Source organism: Salminus brasiliensis, chromosome 9 (assembly GCF_030463535.1).
Source record: "Salminus brasiliensis chromosome 9, fSalBra1.hap2, whole genome shotgun sequence".
Taxonomy (NCBI): Eukaryota; Metazoa; Chordata; class Actinopteri; order Characiformes; family Bryconidae; genus Salminus; species Salminus brasiliensis.
In genome coordinates, this window is record NC_132886.1 from 28,975,332 (window position 1) to 28,998,355 (window position 23,024).

The 23,024-nt window shown below is 39.9% G+C and overlaps 2 protein-coding genes across 2 annotated transcripts in view; both read right to left on the reverse strand.

The window, feature by feature from the left end:
- LOC140562466 (macrophage mannose receptor 1-like) overlaps positions 1–4,768 on the reverse strand; it is a 29,440-nt gene extending 24,672 nt beyond the window's left edge. The window contains exons 1-5 of the mRNA XM_072688133.1: positions 4,657–4,768; positions 3,849–4,238; positions 2,839–3,018; positions 2,580–2,735; positions 839–952 (exon numbers count right to left, since the gene is read on the reverse strand). Of these exons, the coding sequence (XP_072544234.1) occupies positions 839–952; positions 2,580–2,735; positions 2,839–3,018; positions 3,849–4,238; positions 4,657–4,732 (916 nt within the window). The 5' untranslated portion in view covers positions 4,733–4,768. The remainder of the gene's footprint in view (positions 1–838; positions 953–2,579; positions 2,736–2,838; positions 3,019–3,848; positions 4,239–4,656) is intronic.
- A 4,903-nt stretch (positions 4,769–9,671) lies between these two features.
- Positions 9,672–23,024, reverse strand: part of LOC140562465 (macrophage mannose receptor 1-like) — a 31,501-nt gene continuing 18,148 nt past the window's right edge. Inside the window, exons 20-30 of the mRNA XM_072688132.1 lie at positions 21,922–22,064; positions 21,024–21,126; positions 18,730–18,860; positions 18,483–18,588; positions 18,168–18,394; positions 17,913–18,078; positions 16,589–16,747; positions 14,872–14,988; positions 14,527–14,733; positions 11,400–11,432; positions 9,672–10,650 (exon numbers count right to left, since the gene is read on the reverse strand). Coding sequence (XP_072544233.1) covers positions 10,418–10,650; positions 11,400–11,432; positions 14,527–14,733; positions 14,872–14,988; positions 16,589–16,747; positions 17,913–18,078; positions 18,168–18,394; positions 18,483–18,588; positions 18,730–18,860; positions 21,024–21,126; positions 21,922–22,064 — 1,625 coding nt within the window. The 3' untranslated portion in view covers positions 9,672–10,417. The remainder of the gene's footprint in view (positions 10,651–11,399; positions 11,433–14,526; positions 14,734–14,871; positions 14,989–16,588; positions 16,748–17,912; positions 18,079–18,167; positions 18,395–18,482; positions 18,589–18,729; positions 18,861–21,023; positions 21,127–21,921; positions 22,065–23,024) is intronic.

Genomic DNA, 23,024 nt, shown 5'->3' on the forward strand with positions numbered 1-23,024 from the left:
TTAAGTAGTTATTACATTCTTAGAGCAAGGCTGGCCTTGCCATTCTAGGACATGTTGGAGAAGAGTGTTCAAAAATGTTCAATGTATACAGAACATTTTGCCAAGACAGTACTCTATTTGTCTGCGTAAGCCCCATAGGATTTATAGAATTCCTCTGTTATCCATATTTCTAAGCATGCACCTCAATGACACCTCATAGCTGCACAGATATCCTAAAATAAATTTTTCTCCATGGGAATAACCTTCAGTTGTAAACAGCATGAAAACAATACGATAGTCCTATACACAGTTTTGTGAGTTCAATGAGAATGAACGACTTTATGGGTCTTGTTTTCTGTTTAACACTAAATAACTGGACACAGTAGAAAAAACATAAGAATATTATAATAAATGAACATCAATAGAAACAGATTATACAATGACATGCTGACAAATGACACTGTTGTGGGAATTCTATTAAAAAAAAGATTTAAATTGTGTAAATATTCACATTATTATAATGTTTGACGACTTTAACATGTGACACTGTTACACAAACTGTCATGATATTAAACATTGCAGCCTCTGATTCGACAGTGTCACCTGCTAATTTGGAAATGATAGTCTTTTTTTTGTTTAATCTATCTGTCATGACATTTGTGGCATGGTTCATGATCATTAGTGTCGTATTTAGCCTGGTTTGAAATTCAGCTCTCTTAGCAGTTCGATGAGATGGTTAAGACGACTAAGACCATGAAAACAAAGACCACCAAGACAAAGACTAAGATGATTAAAACTAAGACGAATATGAATGTTTGAACTGACAAACTTTCTTGAAAACTTTTTACAGAAAACTCACCACTGAGCCATTTGAGATAGCGTAATGGTTGTCCATTGACCCATCGCCATCCACTTGAAGCATCTAAACTGTTCAGCCCTGTCCACAAGACTGGACCTGTGTTGTCAGTCAGTCCTAGTAAAAGAAACAAACAAATACATTGCAATTTTAAACATTCTACTTAAAAAACTGACTGTCAAATTTTTAGTCACATCAAGGATTTGATGGATTTCTGCAACTAGGGATGTCCCGAAACCCCCCCCCACACACACACACACACTGATCCGAGCCTCTTAATGCTGACTATCGGCCAGTACCGATCTGATCTTTGCGTTTCTGTAAATAACACAGCCCCACAATTTAGGTAAGCTGTGCTTACATCAGTGGCTTAAATTCATTACTAAAAAACTTTGTATTTGCTTGACTTTTTCCATGGAATAGCATGGTGTGACCAGACAGACCCAAGGTAAATTCAGACTATTTAGTCCATACTTAAGATCAAAAGATGGTGCATTTACTAGAAGATTCATACAGTAATTCTATTCCCTAAGCCTTACTATTAAACTCATTATTTCCAAGGAAACCAAGGGCGTTTCCTCACTTCACAAAGGCATGATGAATAAATAAAGACATCAGGAGTTATGAGCATTATGAACGGATGCATTTTAATAAACCAATGCGAAGCTTGAATTTGGTCAACATTTCTCCTGGTGGGAATTTCTGTGAGGTTTTATTCCATGGTGCAGCTTATGGATGACATGTCTTCCCTCAAAAAAGCTCATTTTTATCCATACAAAATATCACTGACATCTACCGCAATGTAAAGTTCTTCTTATAACATTTAGTATAATACAGCTATGATTTGCAATTTTTTTTAATAGAAGCAACACTGCTCTGCTATGTTATGTATATTTAGATTTATTTTACGTATATAAATTATTAGCTGGTGAATTAGTAAATTATTTCAGTAATTATTATTTAATATTCTGTCATGCAGAAGTCAGCATGTAGTATGATTTAATTGTTTCGAAAGTCAAAGCAAATTCGGACTAAATTTGTTTCAGTAGTGTTTGTTAACCCTTTCGCAAGTAAGTTCTGACTACCTGTAATGATTCACCCTGTTACTTTACCGTAACCTCTGCACCATTTACAGTGGAATGGAAAATTCCTTGCATTTCAGGGATGCGCTGTATGTTGTGGGAAGAGTAACTGGTAGAAAGATTTGATGAATTAAAGAATTGAAGCTTATTGTTAAGTTACTTCCAAAGCTGACCTTTGGATCCCACAGGTGGGACCTTACTTGTGAAAGGGTTAACTGTAGTGGTAAATTGGTGTGAAATCACAACATTACTTCAATAGGTTTAACTATTTATTTTAGAATTCAGCAGCACGGTCAGACGGTTCACACCAAAACACCATGGCAAACCTCACTACACTATATGGACAAAAGTACAGGGACACTCAAACATTACACCTATAGGAGCTTTATTGACACCCAAATCACCCCATATTAATATGGAGTTGGTGCTCCCTTTGCAGCTGTAACAGCTTCCACTCTCCTACATTATTTTGTCTGTGGCATGTCTGTGGGAGTTTTGTTCCAAATATTTACACTATATATGACAGGGCTTATTAATCCAAAAGGGATAGAAACTATTTGTACCTCACTTTAATGATAAGCTTCATTTGATGAAGAAATGTGATTCAAACATTGATTTAAACATCTGATGAGGTTTATCTCAGGAGCTGGAAGATGACCTACCTGATATAAAGGTCTGCTCGTGGGGCTCAGTGATGCTCAGCAGGTCTCCCCCCTGCTGCTGACAGCTCTTCCTGGCCTGATACCAGGTCAGTGGAGTCCCTTCATTCACCTGATAATAGACAGCTGTCAGAGGGTTCTTCCTCCAGAGCTCATTGTCTGCAACAAGAAAATCTGAGAAAGTCAGCAGATTTACTGATAATAGAAGCATTAGCGTTTTTCCTATGTTTTAGGGTGTTGAAAATATTCACACAGCACATACCCATTTGCTGAGTCGGGCAGTAACCCCAGAGCTGATTCGGTTCATATTCAGGTTCAACTGAACACCATGGAAGATTGGATGAGCGGCCTTCAGCTGTGCAGTTGGTGTACCATTTGTTATTGTAAAGAAATGGAAAATGGCAGGGGCGTCCAAGGGCATTTCCTTTAAGTGCGTACAGTTCTGCGACATCAGAAAAATGGGGAAATAAATCTTAGAAGTTATAACAAATTAATGGTTTAAACTGGAATTATGTAGTCAAACTCATCTGTAACAGTTATATACACACCAACCTGCCATAAAATTAACACGACCTGCCTAATATTAAGTTTAAGCAAGACCTGTAATGGTGTGCTGTGGTATCTGGTAGCTTTTCACACTACTGTTATTGACAATGGAGGTCTACCTATGTTCAAGTGTGCTGTAGCTCTGGGGTAAGAATCAAATGTTTAAAAAAAAAAAAATAGTGAACAAAAACTACAAAACCGCAGGGAATGCTGGGTAGTTCCACCATCAGTGCCACATAATCAGATAACGGTTACTCAGAACCGCAAAGTTCCAATATTATTTGCAAGCAATAAAATATGACAGTAAAATCCTGAAAAAAACACCACTCATGCCAGCTTAAGCTGCTTGACCAGCATAGGTATGTTTTTGCTTGAGGTTTAAAGACCACCATGGCCAACTTGTCAACAAGTATGACCAGCTTGACCAAACCGGTCAACCAGCTTGGTCCAACTCAAATAAAAACACGCAATTCTGGCCAAGAGCTAAGCTGGTTGGCTTACCAGAGCAAGGTATGTTTTTGCCTGCATAGCCAGTTTCTCAACCACCTTCACCGTCAAAGACCAGCTCAAACTATCCACCAGTAAAACCTGGTCTTGAGCTGGATTTTTCAGAAAGTTTAATATCTTAGAGAATCTACACATTAGAACTGTTCTGCAGAACATAACAAAACTGTACAGTTGGTGTCACAAGCACCGTCACCACATTCAAGCTCCATTAACAGATACCTTCATATGGTTGAGAGCAAATGCTGGCCATCGTTCCATGAATTGTCCACTTGCCCTTCTTTCCTGGGTCTCTGGACAGTGTCAGCAGATAAGAGTCTCCCTCAACGGACAAGTAAAGAGACTCGTTCTTCAGGCCAAACAGCGAGTTGCTCTGGCACTCCCACTTCTGAAGGTCACTGTTGGCATCACAGATGTACCACTGCAGTTTACTGCCCTCACTCTTGCTCCCAGTGCCGAGGCATTTCTTCTGAGCAACGTTGAAGATGCGGTTCTCTGAGGTCCAGCGGAACTGCTGTCTCAAGTTCTGAGGGTCACACACGTCCAGCTCTTGCAGGTTGTCTCCCAGGCATCTGTTCTTATGAGCATTATAGATCAAGAAGGAAGCTCCATCTACACAGAGAATAGAGCATGTGTTATGATGGAACCCAGCGGGCAAATCTGACATTTTTGATAACTAGAGACAATCTTCTCCAGATGTTGCTGTTCCTGCATTATTTCAGAAATCCACAGCACGGTCAGACAGTTCACACCAAAACACCATGGCAAACCTCACTACGCTCTATGGACAAAAGTATTGGGACACCTAAACATTACGCTTATAGGAGCTTTTTATGACATCCCATTCTAAATCACTGCATACTAATACAGAGTTGTGCCGCATTTGCAGCTGCAACAACATCCACTCTCCTGGGATGGCTTTCTACAGGATTTTGGAGCCTGTCTGTGGAAAGTTTTGCCCAATCATCTATTACAGAACCGAGCTGGAGCTCAGTGAGCTCTTTAGAAGTAAACAGAAGAGGTGGCCTACCCGGCTGAGCAAAGCAGTGAAGCATCAGAAAAAACAGCAGAACCACAGCAGTCTTTTTCATCTCCATAGTCTTCATTGTCCTCCAGAGCTGCTGCAGTGTAAACTACAGCTCAGCGCGGGATCAACTTCAGCTCCAGCTCCTAAGAGGAGTGTCCACGCCCCAAAACACACACCATGACATCCTGTCACATGACTTTCCAAGGCAACTGGTAGATACATACACTCTCACTTTTCCTTGTCTTCCATCATTTTTCTTTTCACCCCTCATGTTTCTTCACTCTTTCCTTATATCCATTTTTTCTTTCCACCTGCTCTCTTCAAGTCTTTCTCCTCTCATTCCCTTACTTTTTCTCTTTGCCTCTATCCTGCCCTGCCTCTATCCTGCCCTCCTTTTCTGTGTTTTTTCTCCTTCTCTCTTCCTCTTTTTCTTTCTTTCCTTCTTTCTGCTCCCCTCTTTCTTCTCCCTCTGTTCTGTCTTTTTTATTTTTCCTTCACCGCCCCCCCCCCTCTACACACACAGGGTTTTATAATAAATTCACTTGTAATGACAAAGAAAGCTCGCCAATATAGCCTGGCCACTTTACCATCAGCAGCCAGAGTCCGAGAAAGCAAAATTGGCCGTGATCTGTCCTGGTGGGTAGATGGCCCCCTCTCTCCTCATCACTCTTAAAGCAACAGGAGTCTGTTAGCTGGTGCGGTGGAACTGGGGACACAGCACTTTCCTCCAGTTTAACTGGCAGTACCAAATTGGGAGAAAAAACTAAAATAAAAATTAATAAATGTGTTTAAAGCTCCCTCTGTAAAGTGTGTTTAACAGAACCTAGTGCTACACTGGAACTTTATTAGTACAGTAGATCGTCATATCATCACTTTAGTGACTAAAGTTATAAACTGTGTACTGTGTAACTATAATAGTTGGAGTTTTTGCCTTGACTAAATTCTCTCCCCCCATTTATCCACCCCTGTTAGTCACCCCCAGCTCACATTGCACAATCAGAGTATTACGCAATTCCTGCCAGGACAGTCCAGAGGGGGAGTATACATTACACAAGCCCTGGCAAAGAAGGAACAACTCCATTACCTTTACATTAGCCAGTGTGTTTTCAATTTGCCTCCCCATTCTGACTACTTACAAGTCCATCTGGAACCAGCTGTGGCTTCTCCTACAACTGAAAAACAGTAGAATTTATTAAATGTTCAATCAAATCATTATGAGAGATGAGATAATCCTTTATTCGTCCCACAGTGGGGACATTCTCAATGCATCATTTGTTTCATAGCTCAATTTGTGCTGTGCAATATACATTAGATGAAAAAAGTATTTGGACACCTGCTCATTCATAGTTTCTTCCGAAATCAAGGGTATTTAAAAAATAACAAGCACTGCTGTGAGGATTTGATTGCATTCACTGACAAGTGCATTAGTGAGGCCATGATGTTAGATGAGCACCACCCTACCTTATCCCCTACTCCTCCTAAAAGTACTGGATGAAGCACCATCCATCATTCCAGAGAACACAGTTCCACTGCTCCACAGCTCAATGCTGGGGGAGCTTTATACCCCTCTAGCCCACACCTGGCGTTAGACATGGCACCATAGGTTTATAGGTTTTATAGGTTTGTATCTGCTCCAGAGAGTCTGATTCTATTGCCAATGCTTCTCTACAAGCACATCTGTGTCAGCGATGGGTGCGACAGCAATGGGTGTGACTCATTAGAAGAGGTGTCCACAAACATTTGGACATATAGTGCATCTGTGAGGGGAAACAGCAGCAGGAAAAACATACCAAAGTCTACATCTAAGAGACAGATGAGCTCTAAGGAAATACAAACCAGTAAGGAGGAGGGGACCAGGCTCATTTCTGTAACGGTTTCCAGAACCACGGTGTGAATTCTCACTCTGTAAGATTCTTCTCCCACCCCTCTGGGAAAGCTTGCTGAATCATTTCGCTAAACAGTGAAAGTGGTCAGACCTTAAAAACTGTAATAGGCAACAGGCCTACCAAAAAAAAAGAAATGTCAATTTATTTAGCACACAGGCCCAGGTTTTTCTAAACAGCAAGCCATTCCAGCCATTTCCAGAGCGTCCTGCAGATGTGTGGACTCCACATTGTTTTTCTTCTCCTGCATTCCAGCACCAGCCTTTGACCCTTATGTTTCATGGCTAATGAGCTCCAGCTGAGTTTCATGGACTAAATAGGGAGCTCAATGTGAGACTTAAAGTACCAACAATTCTCCAGAACCACTCATTTACAGGAGACAGCTCAAACCTCTGTAAAATTCAACAGAAGTCAATGCTAAAAGATTTTACTCCAGGTCATTTTGGAGCATTTCTGTGTACTGCAGGTGTGTATACTACAGACTGCACCAGTGTAGACTGTGTACTGCATGAGTATATACACTATAGACTGCACCTTTGTATACTGTATGCTGCAGGAGTATATACTATAGACTGCACCAGACTCTATACTGCAAGAGTATATACTACAATCTGCACCAGTGTATTCGGTATACTGCAGGACCATATACTATTGACTGCACCTGTGTATACTGTACACTGCAGGAGTGTACATACTGTAGACTTTGCCCATGCAGACAGTATACTGCAGGAGTATATACTATAGACTGCACCAGTGTATACTGTATACTGTATACTGCAGGGGTATATACTATAGACTGCACCAGTGTAGACTGTGTACTGCAGGAGTATATACTATAGACTGCACCAGTGTAGACTGTTCTGCAGGAGTATATACTATAGACTGCACCAGTGTAGACTGTGTACTGCAGGGGTATATACTATAGACTGCACCAGACTCTATACTGCAAGAGTATATACTATAGACTGCACCAGTGTATACTGTATACTGCAGGAGTATATACTATAGACTGCACCAGTGTAGACTGTGTACTGCAGGGGTATATACTATAGACTGCACCAGTGTAGACTGTACTGCAGGAGTATATACTACAGACTGCACCTGTGTAGACTGTGTACTGCAGGAGTATATACTATAGACTGCACCAGTGTAGACTGTGTACTGCAGGGGTATATACTATAGACTGCACCAGACTCTATACTGCAAGAGTATATACTATAGACTGCACCAGTGTATACTGTATACTGCAGGAGTATATACTATAGACTGCACCAGTGTAGACTGTGTACTGCAGGGGTATATACTATAGACTGCACCAGTGTAGACTGTACTGCAGGAGTATATACTACAGACGGCACCTGTGTAGACTGTGTACTGCGGGAGTATATACTATAGACTGCACCAGTGTAGACTGTGTACTGCAGGGGTATATACTATAGACTGCACCAGATTCTATACTGCAAGAGTATATACTATAGACTGCACCAGTGTATACTGTATACTGCAGGAGTATATACTATAGACTGCACCAGTGTAGACTGTGTACTGCAGGGGTATATACTATAGACTGCACCAGTGTAGACTCTACTGCAGGAGTATATACTACAGACGGCACCTGTGTAGACTGTGTACTGCGGGAGTATATACTATAGACTGCACTAGTGTAGACTGTGTACTGCAGGAGTATATACTATAGACTGCACCTGTGTAGGCTGTGTACTGCAGGAGTATATACACTGCTCAAAAACGTAAAGGGAAAACTCAAACAACACATCCTAGATCTAAATGAATGAAATATTCTCATTGAATACTTTGTTCTGTACAAAGTTGAATGTGCTGACAACACAATCACACAAAAAATCATCAATGGAAATCAAATTTATTAACCAATGGAGGCCTGAATTTGGAGTCACACAAAATTAAAGTGGAAAAACACACTACAGGCTGATCCAACTTTGATGTAATGTCCTTAAAACAAGTCAAAATGAGGCTCAGTATTGTGTGTGGCCTCCACGTGGCTGTATGACCTCTCTACAACGCCTGGGCATGCTCCTGATGAGGATCTCCTCCCAGACCTGGAATAAAGCATCCGCCAACTCCTGGACAGTCTGTGGTGCAACGTGACGTTGGTGGATGGAGTGAAACATGATGTCCCAGATGTGCTCAATCGGATTCAGGTCTGTGGAACGGACGGGCCAGTCCATAGCTTCAATGCCTTCATCTTGCAGCTTGTATACTCTATACTAAAGGAATAAATACTGCATACTGCACCAGTGTATACTGTATACTGCAGGAGTATATAAGGTTTCACTTTATACATTAAATATATTTCAGTATGTAATTGTAATTTATATGAGTCTTCAGTAGAAATGACAACTTCAATTCATAAAGAGACTATAGTTTGTGTTTTTACTATTATTTTATTATTATCTAAGATCTGTTAAATGAGTGTTTTTAATTAGAAAAAAATCCTACACTGTAAAACAATCTGAATTGTACAGAAAATAGAAATACCTTTATTATATCTTTACTCAAATAAACAATCCTGTAAATATTCTCCTTCTTTGTTAAATTACAATAAAATATATCTAAAATTCCAATAATTGTAATTACAATACTAATCTGTCACTAAACATGCGGCTAATTATTTTAAGATTGATGTCCATACTAAGAATTTATTAAAGCTGTTTTATTTTCTTGCAGAACTTTCATAAAGGTGTTTGATCTTAATAATTCAGGAACAATCAGTTTAAAATTAACATTTTATAGTCCCATATACTAATATAGTATCCCGTATAGAGCATATCCTGGCACAGTATGCTGTGTACAGCATATACTTAGTTAATATGCAGTATTATAAATTTATTAACATAATAATATTAATAATAATAATGTAATAATAATAATGTTATTAAATAACAATATAATAAATATATATTGGTGCACATAAAACTGTGTGTAGAGTGAGGCTTGATCCTGTATCCACCTGTTAAATAAAGTCATCACCACTCATCTGCCCTGCTGCACATTTCTCCATTTCTCTTCTGATGAGTACTTTGAATAGGAATTTGCTCAGTTTAATATTTAAAGGGTGTTCCCTGACAGCCATAAACAATGAATGCAAACACACAGTGCTCAGTTAAACAGATTTAAAGGGGATTTTATTCAGCATAATCAAAGCAGTCTTTCCCACAAGAACTTAAAACCATAAACATTTGTACAAAAATAATCCTTTGGAAGACACACAGATCACTGCCCAGCCAGGATGCTAATGCTAAAGGCTCACTGGGGTGGAACATGGGATCCACTGTTAAAAGTATAAGATCCTTGAGGGACATTTGGAGGTCCTTTAATTTGAAACTGTGGAGGTGCTTTTAGGAACCTTCAAAAAAGGTTTTTAGAAGAAAAAATCCTTGAAGGTTCCTCAAAGGTGTTTAAGAGATTTCTCCACAGTTTCAAACCGAGGAACATCCAAACGCTCCTCAAGGATCTTATATTTTTAACAGTGTAGGTGGGTTCCAGGTGAGCATGGGCTCTGAGTGGATTGTATTATGGGTTTGTGTTTGCATTTTTACTGGGACCCAGTTGGGTTTCCCAAATGGACCCCATTGTTACAGCCCACCTAAATCTCACATATGGCCCAATCTAGTGCCCATGTGCGGTGTACAACCCAGACAGGGGTCATGTTTAACCCCTCCTGGTCCCATTACTGACTCTGGTGGGCATCTATATGTGTGCCAAAGTGGAACCCGAGGACAAAACTTTCAGGTTCCCAGTTGGGCTACCTATACAGCCTCCACATGGACATGTTAACTGGGTGTAGACACGAAACATCCAACAAGCCATGTAGGCAGATCAGTTATTCCAATACAAATACAGGTTCACAAAGTAGGGGCTTCTTCATTAATCTCCATTTCACTTACTAACACTTTGGTATCTTTATTCTGTGGAAGAAAAGCCTCACTGGTGTCCTGTGTTTGGCTCTCAGATGTGGAAGCCTGTGTTTTGGAGGTTCTGTAGCAGCCGTAAGCCAATCCAGCCAAGACACACAGCCCTGCAATCAGCACGGCCACTGAGACGCCACTGAACGGCCTGAGGGTCCTAGCTTCAGCAGCTGCAACGTCCAACAACGAAGCATTGATGAAAGTTGAACACAAAGCACTGCCACAGTGTTCCGCCGGGTTCTGCACCTGAGGACCCACTGCACAGCTTAGTAATGAAGTTGATGAGTGAGATGTGTTGCTGGTCAGTAGGCCTTCAGGGGCAGAATTAGGAAACACTGTACTGTAACATGACAGTTACATAAGCATGTACATTTGTTAAATAGTAAGTGTGTAATGCTGATAATATCCACTGGGTGACAATGTCATAAAACAATATTATTGTTGGAAAGCTGAAAAGCAACATGGAAAAGCTGATATAAGAAACAGAAATGCAAACAAAATTCTTGTTTTTTGTTGAATTTCAGAAACATAACAATAAAATGATTATCTATGTTAACCAAAAAGCTTGTGTGACTGCTCGGTTGAGTTGCCCAGTTAGGGTAAACAGAACTGTTTGCTAATATTAACTCATGATAAACACAATGCACAAGATCCACAATTTCCATGCTAGACTGAATTGTACATGGTTTTATCCTCCTTACATAATAATGTTAGCTAGCAGTACTCTATAATTCTACCACAGCAAGCAAAACATGTTTAATTTAGTACAGTAAAGTTGATCATATTCTATTTTATTGAATTACAGTGACTGTTGTGTAATACCTGTTAGTTCATGCTAAGAATTACCCTAACTAAGCTAAATGATCGGGAAAAAAAAGAGAAAAGCTGCTTCATATGAATTTATTAGCCAGATTATTACCTGTAGGTGTCGGCTCTGTGGTCGGCTGTATAACTGAAATGTTAAGTCAAATAGAGAAGAACTGATTAGTTTCATACTTGAGCTACAGGTGAGAAAGCACAGACAAGTAAACTGTGTTAATAATATAGGCCTTAAGTGTTTGAGTTTACATTGCAAAAAAAAACATATTTTTAGATTTGTAAAATATTAATATAGTATATATATATATTAAAATAAATATATATAAATATATATAAAATATAAATAAAATTCTATATATATATATATATATATATATATATATATATATATATATATTAGAATTATTATATATATAATATACAATTAAACTAAATATTAAACTTACTTTTAGACTTACTTCTTTCTACTTCTACTTTTCTAATTTTTTGTTTCTTGTATTACTTCTGTTTTTTACTTACCTTTACTTACTAGTTGTATGTACTGAACAGAGATATTTGCTTATTACTAAAGTAAGAATTACTGCAAATAATTTAGAGTTCTAAAGAAATGCTTGGAAGAAGCATGTCTAATTCTATTGTCAGAGAATAAGACACTTTCCGCAGATAAAATTACTTATACTTATAGATATAATAAACATTTTAACTAGTTTTAACAAGACTCCACTTGCCAAGATATCATTTCTGCAGTGCAATTATGTCAGTCAGACCACTATCAGTACCATGTAGTAGGGTAGTTCAATATGTAATTTCTTAAATGGACGTAAATGCTTCATTAACTGAAATGTTAGTAGAAGTATTTATAAGAAAGGTAAAACTAAAACTGAAAATGGGATCAATTTAAAAAAAAGGGTCTGCTTTACAAGAAAAGGAAAACACTCTTAATATTCAATGAAAGTCATTCTAAAAAGATTTTATTATTTCAAGTCATTTTGTCAAATATAGAGATTACAACCCAGCTGTTGTCCATGTGGGGCCTGTATGGGTAGCCCAACTGAGAACCAGAAGGTTTTGTCCTCAGGCTACAGTTTGGCCCCACTTATGGATGCCCACTAGGTTCAGTGATAGGACCAGGACGGTTTAGACATGGGTTGTACACTATATACAGGGGCCTAGATGGGATTAAGGTGAGATTAAGGTGGGCGATAACGATAGCGCCCATTTGGGAAGCTCAGATGGGGCCCAGTAAAAACACATGTACGAACCCAACATGGGAATGTTAGCTGCGAAGGCTTTTTGTGCGAGAGTGATGATATGCATGTTTGTATTACCTATTCTACTTCTACCTGTACTTAGGTAAAAGACTGGACAAAGAAGGTCTTTATTCAAATCTGGTGACTAGCCCAGTAGATCAGATCAGATCCTTCCAGGCATAACTTTAAAGCGCTGTACACTAAAGCATACACATAAAGCATTGTGCATAAGGCCCAAAGCAAAAACCGACGTCTTTCAGAATGGAGTTGCAATTAACCCCTTAACTCAACCATGCTTATTACACACTAAGGTGTATTACTCAGTAACTACAGGGACTTCTGTACAAACTGGTGGGGCTATTCTTTGGTAATAGACGTTTGCAATAGCACTTTCAGCCCACTAGTGGTCCATGGGCTTTTTAATGTGCTAAGCTCAAACTGTTGATTTGTATGGGGTAGGGTGCCTACAGGTTGGAGCAGGGGGCTAGAACATCTCATAGAAGATTTCTCCCCCTCAGTATTCACTGCTAAGATGCTTCTGAGCAAGGCCCATTGCTAAGTCGCTTTGAGTCGCTAAGTGCGAACACAAAGCAAAGTTTACAGGAGAAGCAGAACTAAAGTGTTCCAGTGTTAAGTCCACTTCCACAGCGCTGAGAAATGAAGTGAAGAGCTGTGGTGTGTTTTTCGTGGTGTTCACAGGCCCAAACAACAGTTTAACAAGTTTGAGAGCTACTGCTGTTTTCGTAAATACTTCCATGTCAACCGTTCTTTTATTCTTTTCTACATAGCAATGAAACAACTTTGAGGAACCTGTGGAGCACTTTTTGATTATGTTCTCTATGGGCTTAAAGAATCTTTGCAATTGGAGAAAACTTTAAGACTTTAAGTTTGTCCAGGTAACTCTTTTAATTTAAGTGATAAATTACCTAGGCTCCATCTTGGCCCTGCCACTAATACCTGAGGACCGCTGAATCCTGCGTCATGCTACCTGCCATCAGCAGCTGGAGCCTGAGAGTGCACAATTGCCCTTGCTCTCTTTCTGAATGTGTAAATTTCTCTCTCTCTCTCCCCACATTACTTCAGCGTTATCCTTGCCGGCACGCGCATCTTCCAGCCAATGCATCAGAGCTGGGTTCCCGGCGTTTTCCTCCAAGCGCGCTGGTTGCCCAGTGATGATGCATCAGCTGTGTCAGTCCTTACCCTCCCAGTGTTGGGAGCATTATTACCATAATGATAATGTGGGAGGCCATCAGCCATCAGCCATCAGCACACGATAATTTGTAGTAGAAGGCCAAACTTCCCTCTGATAAGTGATATGTGACGGGGTGGTGGTGGATTGTTGTGAAACGACTTTGTGAACACTTTGTGTAAAGGTAGAGGTGGAGGTGGAATTTTAAGACAATTGAGTTGCATTACATAGCATTTTATTGTTTTGTATTTTGCGTGTCTTTGACTGGTTAGTATGGGTAGTCCAAGAGCCGTGGTCAGTAGTGCAATTCATATCCACAAAACATGTAGATACATATTAGCAATACGCAGCAACAAGGCAAAACTGGAGCTAAACAATCCACACAGTTAATTGGCTACACAAGCTTGAGACAGGAAAAAAAAACAAGGCTGGAAATAAGACCTCAAAATCAGAGTGAAGAACAGAAAAACATGGTGATGTTATGTAGCAGCAAGGCACAAACATGCACAATGGCGCAAACGAGACTTCACTAACTCCACAGGGCCAAGCATGAGATGAGTCTTTATTCAGAGTTTAATGAGCTTCAGCTCCAGTCCGATGTGCCTCCTGATCTGGGTCAGGTAAGGGGCGGAGCTCAGATGCTCAGATGGGCCCGGTGGAGTCCAAACAAGAGCACATTGCCAAAAAGCTGAAAACGGACGCAAACTGCTTTGCTGTAACAGACACTGAGCCAGGAGTAGGGATCTGAGGCAATCGCAGGAATTACCCAGAACTGAGGTGAAGCATACCTTTGGCTTTTTTGCAGATGAACGGTATGTTGGTGTATTTACAGCGCCGCTTGTCCCACTGTGCAGTAGCAGTTACAATAACTGCACAGTCACTTCTGTCTGAGGAGCCAAAATCGTATCCTTCATAATGATCATCCGTAAACTCCTCCGCTGTGTCGTCCCAGTTAAAGTAATCCGCTACACTGTCGTCTTGCCACAGCCAGAGTCCTGTACGGGTCGAGCACAAGGTTTATAATTAATGATGCTGCTTAATAGCATGTACAGTCTTGTAGCACTTAATGAGTTAATGAGTGTGCCAATGAATGCCGGTGCAGTGTACTGAGGTACAGAGTAGCGTAGCGTTACCTGCATGGTTCTTAAACAGGCCTATCCAGAACATGCCGTAATCATTCCCAAAGACCTTGAGGTAGTTTGCTATAAATGCAGACTCCATTGGATCCACAATGCTCACAAGATTAGCTCCTGGTTCAATGAAAAAATGCAATTAACAAAAGCAGCTACTCTACTACTGTTAGTGTGTGTTTATACTTGTAGTGCGGTTCTCTTGGTCCTGACCAAGCAGGAAAATGATACAATGCTATATTTTAGTCCTGATCTGATTGAGTTCATACTGACATATTTGCAGTCTGTCCAAAATTTTTGGGGAAAAAAGGTGACGAATGATAGCTGAAAGCTGCAAGTAGAGGCCTGTGTGTCCATGGGTTCTGCATGATCCAAACAATAACTAGTAGGAAAAAATGCTATAGACTGGCTATGGAACCTGGCTTGTTAAATCATGTGGTCTTGATATCAATATTAAACCACAGTTTAACACAGTTTTACTGTGGCTGCATCCAACACGTCTTTATTGAGGCAACTACACTAATGAAACAACAGTTTAACAAGTATATCCTTCCATGCCAATGTCAGCCCCTCTGTGTCGCACCCTCCCCCGGGTCGATTCCGGGCCGCCACCCACAGGCCCAAATAAGCACTTCCTCCTCGTTTGTGTTGATATTTGGTTCATTGTGTCGATTCAGTGTCTTGTTTCATGTTCATGTGTTTCACCTGGGATTGGGGGGTATTAAAGGAGCATCGACACCGCCATTCGGTGCCGAGAATTGTATTGCTTGGGACCTCGGGGTTTCACGAGAGGTTCCTTGTACTGTAGAAGTGTGTTGAGGCCAGTTTCTGCTCAAGGTTCAGGAGCAGGTCACCCTGCCAATCAGCAGGTCCTGGCTGTGAGAGAGCAAGCCTCGCTGATAATTATTACTGGCAATCCACATCTCAGCTAGGCGACCCACGCTCACCATAGAGCACTGCGGTTCCAGGTTTGGCCGGCCTAGCCGCTTTTGTTCAGTAGCTGGTCCCCCAGTTTTTTGTTCGCCCTCTTGTTTGCCACGTTCAGGTTTTGTTAATTTTTGCTTTTTTTGCCTCACTTGCCCCCTTTTGTTTGACCCCTTGTCTTAATAAATCTGCTTGCTTTGACGCCATGACAGCCAACTGTTCTTTTCTTCTTTTCCACATAGCATGCAAAAAACTATTAGCAATGACGCAACTTTGAGGAACCTGTGGAGCACTTTTCAATTGTTATGTTCTCTATGGGCTTAAAGAATCTTTGCAATCCTTTCTAGATGAATAGCACTGCCCCGCTGCACATAGAGCTTAATTTGGAGAAAACTTTAAGACAGTTCCAAACTTTGTAACAAACATTAAGAGTTGGTAGTCGATAGCATTTACAACCGGTGACATAACAAGGACTTCCAAAAGGACTAGAGTGACATTACTTTTAAACAAAACTGGTCCCACCCTCTAAAAATCTCAATGTGATTTGCTGATTCCTCTGTAAATTTCAGATTGTGTGGTGGTTACATCAGTGGTTACATCAGACCTTCAGAATTTTAGAAATGCAGAAATCTTGCAGAGTTTAACAACAAGCACAATTCTATTACATAAAAATGTGTTATTTTAAATTTCCAAACATCATTAGGCCTTACACTGTGGGTCCAGACATCCCTCAGGGTGCCCCACCCATATTATAGCATGTGACTGGTGTCTTGGTCCAACCCTTTTCACCACTCACCTTTTGTCATACACATTCGAGCTGCTGTGTACCACGATTCGCTCCCATATACAAACGCATAACAGTGCCCCCTATAAGACAGCCATATCATCTTTGGAAAATCTTCAGTTTGCTCAGGGCACACGCCTGGGAACTGAACAGGTGGAGTTGGGGCAACATCTGTGGAGATCACATTGTTATACTGGTACACAATGTTAAATACTGTCAAAAACAACTCATCAGCAATCAATTTACATGATCCGGACCAGAGCGACGGCTAAATGCTGTAAATGCAAACGTAAACAGTTAGGGTTCGCAAGAAACATCAGTTGAACAAAGGGAGGATGCTTTCTGGGTTGTAAATGAGAAAATTAACCCCACAATAGCAATTTAACCCCCCTGTTGTGTTTCCATCTCTCTGTAACACACTACTAACACCCAACTAACCACATGAGGTCTCACGGCAACCACTTGAGAAACCACAGCAACTTTATTCTTTATTCAAAGTTATTCTGCAAATCCTTCAGGTAAGACACTTTTCTAGTTGTTACGGTGGTTTAGACATTAGATTCGTAATGTGGTTACATTTTACAAGCTTTTGTACGTCCTTCACAAGAGTAGGTGAATTATTATTATTATTATTATTATTATTATACATTTTTTTACTTCTCTCACTTTCATTGTGATAAGTCAATGTGTTTGTTTATTCCATATCTTATTTTTGAAAAACATATTTACAAAAAAAACAACAGTAGGTGGTAAAATACCTATTTTAAATGCATAATCAGCTATAACGAAGTGGTCATTCTGGAACACAAAACTAATTAAGATAAACATAACAGGTGGGTTAACACATTATATTATGCATATGGTAAAAACATTCTTAAAGCTTGCATATAAAGTTCACTCCTAATGACTCTCTGGTGCAGATCCTGTTTGAGGAAGCAATGCTGCACAGTAGAATGGTGCACCGCCACTTCTGGACCAGCTAAAGCTTTCTGTAAGCCTTTGCTATCATAGGGGGGTGAAGGGGCATAGTTAAATGAAGCAGACTTTTCAGATATCAACAAATATGTAATTCGGCCAGGGTGCCCAAATTGCACAGTGAGTGAGTTTTACCGACATATGTTTAACCAATTACCACAGAAAGGTTTATTACTACAGGGACTTCTGTAGGAACTGGTGGGGCTTTTCTTTGGTACACCTAACACTTTATACCCACCGGCGGTCCATAAGGTTTTTAAGGGGTTAAGGAACTTGCCACTACATCCCTCATGAACTACAGACGTAGAGACACTGAACAGAGCTAGCACTGCTTTTGAAATCCGTTCATGTACCAGCTCACCTGTTGACTCCTTACACACACTGTAGTAGGTTTCATTGCACTGAGCAGTTTTCCATGTTCCATCTACATCCACATAAACACAGGGGTGGTTCTTCTTGGGTTCATTTACAGCCCACCTCTCCATATTTAACTGCCAGTTATCAATCCACAGGAAGTATCCATCTGTCTGTTCAGAAACAAACATTTAACAGCTTAACAGACAGAAGTGTATGTCCACTACTGTATGTTTCACACATCGGTTATATTGCTTTATACCTCCATACTGTTTAGGCCGATCCACAGGGGTCGTTTGAGTGTGTGTGCTTGCACAGCAATGTAGGACTGAGTGAGGGTGTCCCGAACGCTGGCCAGGTTGGCCCCCACAGCCTTACAGTGACTCTGGCTTTCTTTCCAGGTCAGGTTTCTTTGGATGAGCATGTAAGACGATTTTCCATGCTTGAACGTTTTGGGCACCTCTTCAGAACTCGGGACGATAAGATGATCTGAATATGGAAAGAGAAAATCTTAAAGATGTTTGGATAAAAAAGGAAAATGACCAAAACATGTTCCCAAGTCATTTCTTAGACTTACCTAAAGCATGACTGCAAACATAACCACTGGGTTTACTGCAGTTTTTTCTCACCCACTCTCCCAGCTCAAGGTTTGGGACGCTTCCCAAAGCAACACAAGACCCATCCTATAACATAAAAACAGAGTATCCTAATTTAGAATCATGTTTATAGTTGCAACGATTATAATAAAATGCATACAATTATTGCTTTTCTCTTTAAAATTACTATACAGTCCAGTAAACGACTAGTGTATTTCGTCATACTACCTTAGAGACTTTGCTCCAGGCTGTGTAAAGGACAGGACTTCCATCTGTCCATCTAAAGCCTGCATCTGCCAAATTATTGAAGCCAATCCATAAATCTGGGCTTTCATCATCCATCATTAGCGTCAGAAATGCTACCACCAGCAGGAAAGGGAACATGATCGAATAATTAATAAATGATCCACTCACTGAACAGTCTACTAGTCCACATCCACACCCACATTTTTTGGCCTTAATTCAACATTCCGGCCTTTATTTAACCTACTCTATCTATAAATGCTCAGGCTGTTAGAAAACTATCGTGCACAACATTTATGGTTGCAACCTTGAGATTTACGCTGATACAACAATCTTGTATTGGAAAACAGAAAGCTAATAAACACAGAGAAATTATTTCTATGTTTTCTATTATTCTACTTGTATTATTTATTATTAGTTATTAATATGTTTCTGCCTGATTATTGCCGCACAGCACAATTTTTGAGATTTCAACACTGTTCCAACTCCAGATCAGTTCAGTATTTCAGTCTGACTGTACTATTGACTCCAGCCTGTACACAGCTTTTTGATCGAACCTAGGATTTCTGCATAGCAACAGATTTTTTATGATTTTTATTGTGGACCCTTTTTAAGTGCTGATGACACAACTACACTAGTTACACCCAACTAACCGAATGGGTATCCTAGCAACCACTTGACAACCTACTAGCATCCAGCTGTGACACCAAAGCAACCACCTAGTAACTGCCTAGCAACTACATGGTAATGCCTAACAACTACTAAGCTACTCCACAGCAACCACCACTGCCTGTAAACTCAAAGGTAACTTTATAAAATACTTAAAAGTAAAGGTGCTACAAATGGTTCTATGAGCGATGCCATAGAGGAACCACTTTTGGTTCCATAACCATGTTTATCATAGAGATGCATGAGTGGGAAGGACCTTTGAAAGACTCAAAAACGTTTCTCTTGATGTAAAAGCTATCTATTACCAAAATGGTTCTTTTTGGAACCAAAAGTGGTTCTTATATGGCATCACCTTTGGTAGCACCCTTATTTTTTAGACTGCTTACCTGTCTACCTGTGTGGTCTTTTTTATGGGGGTAGATGCTGTACTTTGATTTCAGCTGTGGCAAGAGCTACCTGATCATCCCAGGATGACATTTTAGGATAGCTGGGCACCTCTTTATGTATCGTCTGGTCAGCTGTTGGGCTGAACGTGCTAGGAAGGCCTGACCTGGCTGGCCATTTTGACAGTTGTTTCACTTGTAGATTATTTTTTGGGCAGCGAAACAGCTGATTGTTCTGAGATCTTTTTAAATCTCTTCCCAGACTCATCTAGATAACCTTCCTAGACAACCTACTTTCTGAAGAGCTCTTTGGATCTTGCAACAGTGATGCCACCCACTCATCGAACTAAATGTCTGAGGTTTAAATAAGACAGGCTCCACCAACTGATCATGTTCTAATCATCTGCAGCTGATGTGGAGCACCTGCTTCTAATTTTAGACAGATAGAAGTAGCAATAAATGTGGGGGTATTCAATTTGTTTTTTTTCTCAAAGGAAATTTGCGTTTCTATTTAATGCATTTTTTGATTATTATAAAAGATATTTCTTCAGTTTAGTTATATTAATTCAAATGTCCCAAAATGATCTTACATAGAAACAACCATAATAATCCACAAATATGACCTATTTGGTTGTTGTTGTTGTTGTTGTCGTTTTGCCCATCCACTAATAGCTCTGTTGGGAAAAATACACACAAATACATAAGTGTATGAAGAAGAACTGCTAAAACAGCTCTGGGAGATCGGGTTGAAGAAAATCCTGCTGTTTATGAACTTTGTGGAGATTACCAATAAATGGAAGGACTGGATTTCCCGTAGAAATGATACTGATTCATCATTTCAGTGTGGTTAAGATTAGGTTTAGGTGTAGATTAAGGGGTAGGTTAAGGTTAGTCTCAGATTAGGTTTAGGTATAGATTATAATAAAAATACATTTTACAGTTTTGTAGTTTGTTTTTTTACAGTAATGTTGAATTTGAAGAGTGGATTCTCCTTGTGAGTCGATTGTCGGCTATGAATTGGCTCTGATAGGAGTCCCCTGTAGTCTTTTATGTTTTGACAGTCGTGTTTCCTCTGAACATAAAAATGGTTGTGCAAATTTTAAAAAAAGCTACCAGTGTGGATGTTTCCACTGTGAGAATGTTTAAATAGGTTAAAATACATAATTTGTCACATGACTGTATATTATATCCACTTTCTAATGTTAAGGTCCCAGAACTGGGTCTGACCTTGCTGAAAGGTATTAGTAATGGACGTTAAATCTCCTCCAAGACGCCTACAGTAGGATCTGGCTTCATCCCACGTTTTCAGATCCAGTCCTATCTTGAAACACTGCAAGTAGACAAGCACATTCATTGTTCCATGCTTATGTATCTGATAAAGACAAGGAATAAAACTGTGAAAAGCTCCATTACATTGTTGTGACCCTTTGCAAAGGCCACAGCCATGGATAACAGACATTTAAGATGTCAGTGCTCTACTGCTTCTATACATAAAAGGACACAAACATAATATGCTTTAATACTGTCAGTTCCTTCCACCAAAATGCAGTTCCACTATTGCCATGCAGCAGTAACAATTCCAAAACACCCGGACAGACTAAGTGGAGGTTCTTTAAGATTCTTTAAGCCCTGTATGCAGACCAGGATAACCAGGCTAATACTACAAGGCTCACTTTTTGTGTCACGGATAGAGCCAGGGAACTGTCGACGTATCAGGTTTAGCCACAGACGTTATAAATAAGGAGACTGGATACTGGTTGAAATATGAATATAAACTGGATTTAACGCTCAACATGGTGTCTGTTTACACCCTTCGACAAAAAGAGCCAATCAGCTTGCTGGTTACGAGGAGAGCAGAGGAAGGTGGACGTGCTAGTGGGGAAAGCCCTCCTTAATGTGAATGAAAAATCAGGTTTTTGTGCCTTATTGAGCCTGATCTGGTGTTACTGGAAATTATTGCATGGCGACTTTCCTGTTCGGCTTTTGGTTTAGCTGAGGCCTCCGCCGGCAGAGTTAAAAGCCATGCTGTTATCACAGATAGCAATCAGATTGGTCGATAATAACTGCTGTATAACAGATGATACTGAGAACGTAGTAAATATGCTTCATGTAAAACCACTTTCACCTGTTTCTGAAACTTCATCCAGTCAGGAGCACAGCCACCAATGGGGGGCTCAGTGGGGGCAGCAGTGGCATGGGCCGGGACAGATCCACTTCGCTCACAAATAATCTTTAATTCCAGACCACAGTTCACATTTACCCAAAGCCCTGGAGAATACAGCAGTCTATTAGTAGTTACAGTTACAGAACCTTCAGACATCAGTACATGCACTTTTATACAATAGTCTGGTTTACACTCTCTGCATGTCAAATGTACCAACATCCATTAAAGCTCCATTAAAGCTGGATGAGTAATGCCACGTGTGTGATTCCTGTGCAAATACATCATTTTAACACAATATGAATCTCCATGTCTGTAGTTTCTTCTGCAGATATTACTTCCGATGTCTGCCAAGCTGTTTTAAATGTCCTCAACACGTTTACATTTTTTAGACTTTAAACTCATATTGTGTTTTTTGCTGGGAGTTTAATCAGTGCTTAATCAGCTCACTCAAGGACAATTCACTAATCAAGAACTAGAAGCCGTGCTGCCAACTCTTTAGTCAGGAAAGTAGATACTGGGTGTCCTAAAAGTCGCTAAAAGCTAAATGACTTCATCTGCATAATCATTCATTTGCTTGTACTTGGGGCTGTAGAATAAAGGAATAATGTTATGGGAGAAAAGAAAGAAAGGAATAACACCTTAAATATGTTAGAACTACAAATAAACTCTGAATATATGAACTTCTTCTGCTGATTTATTTATTTTTTCGTCTTTGAAATAGGCCGTCAATTCACAAAATAACTTCATAACTTTAATGCTTTGTCTAGACCCATATTACATACATATTTTATTTTGTAAATTACATAAATCAATTTTGTCCTGTGTTGTTAAATATATCAAATATGATCAAAAATCTGTCATGTGGGGTGAACCTGCTACTCTATGTTTAACCCTCCTCCTCTGGCTTGGGGCCAGCAAAGTGAAGTTAAGAGAGACAGTTTGGGAGAGTTACTTAATTTTTTTGTTTTCTTTATTTTTTGTTTTTTTGTTTTTTAGTGTTGAGGTGAGACTGTGTAAGTTAGTTAAATTCAGTGGTTTATTTTCGTGTCTCTCTGAAGATGCAT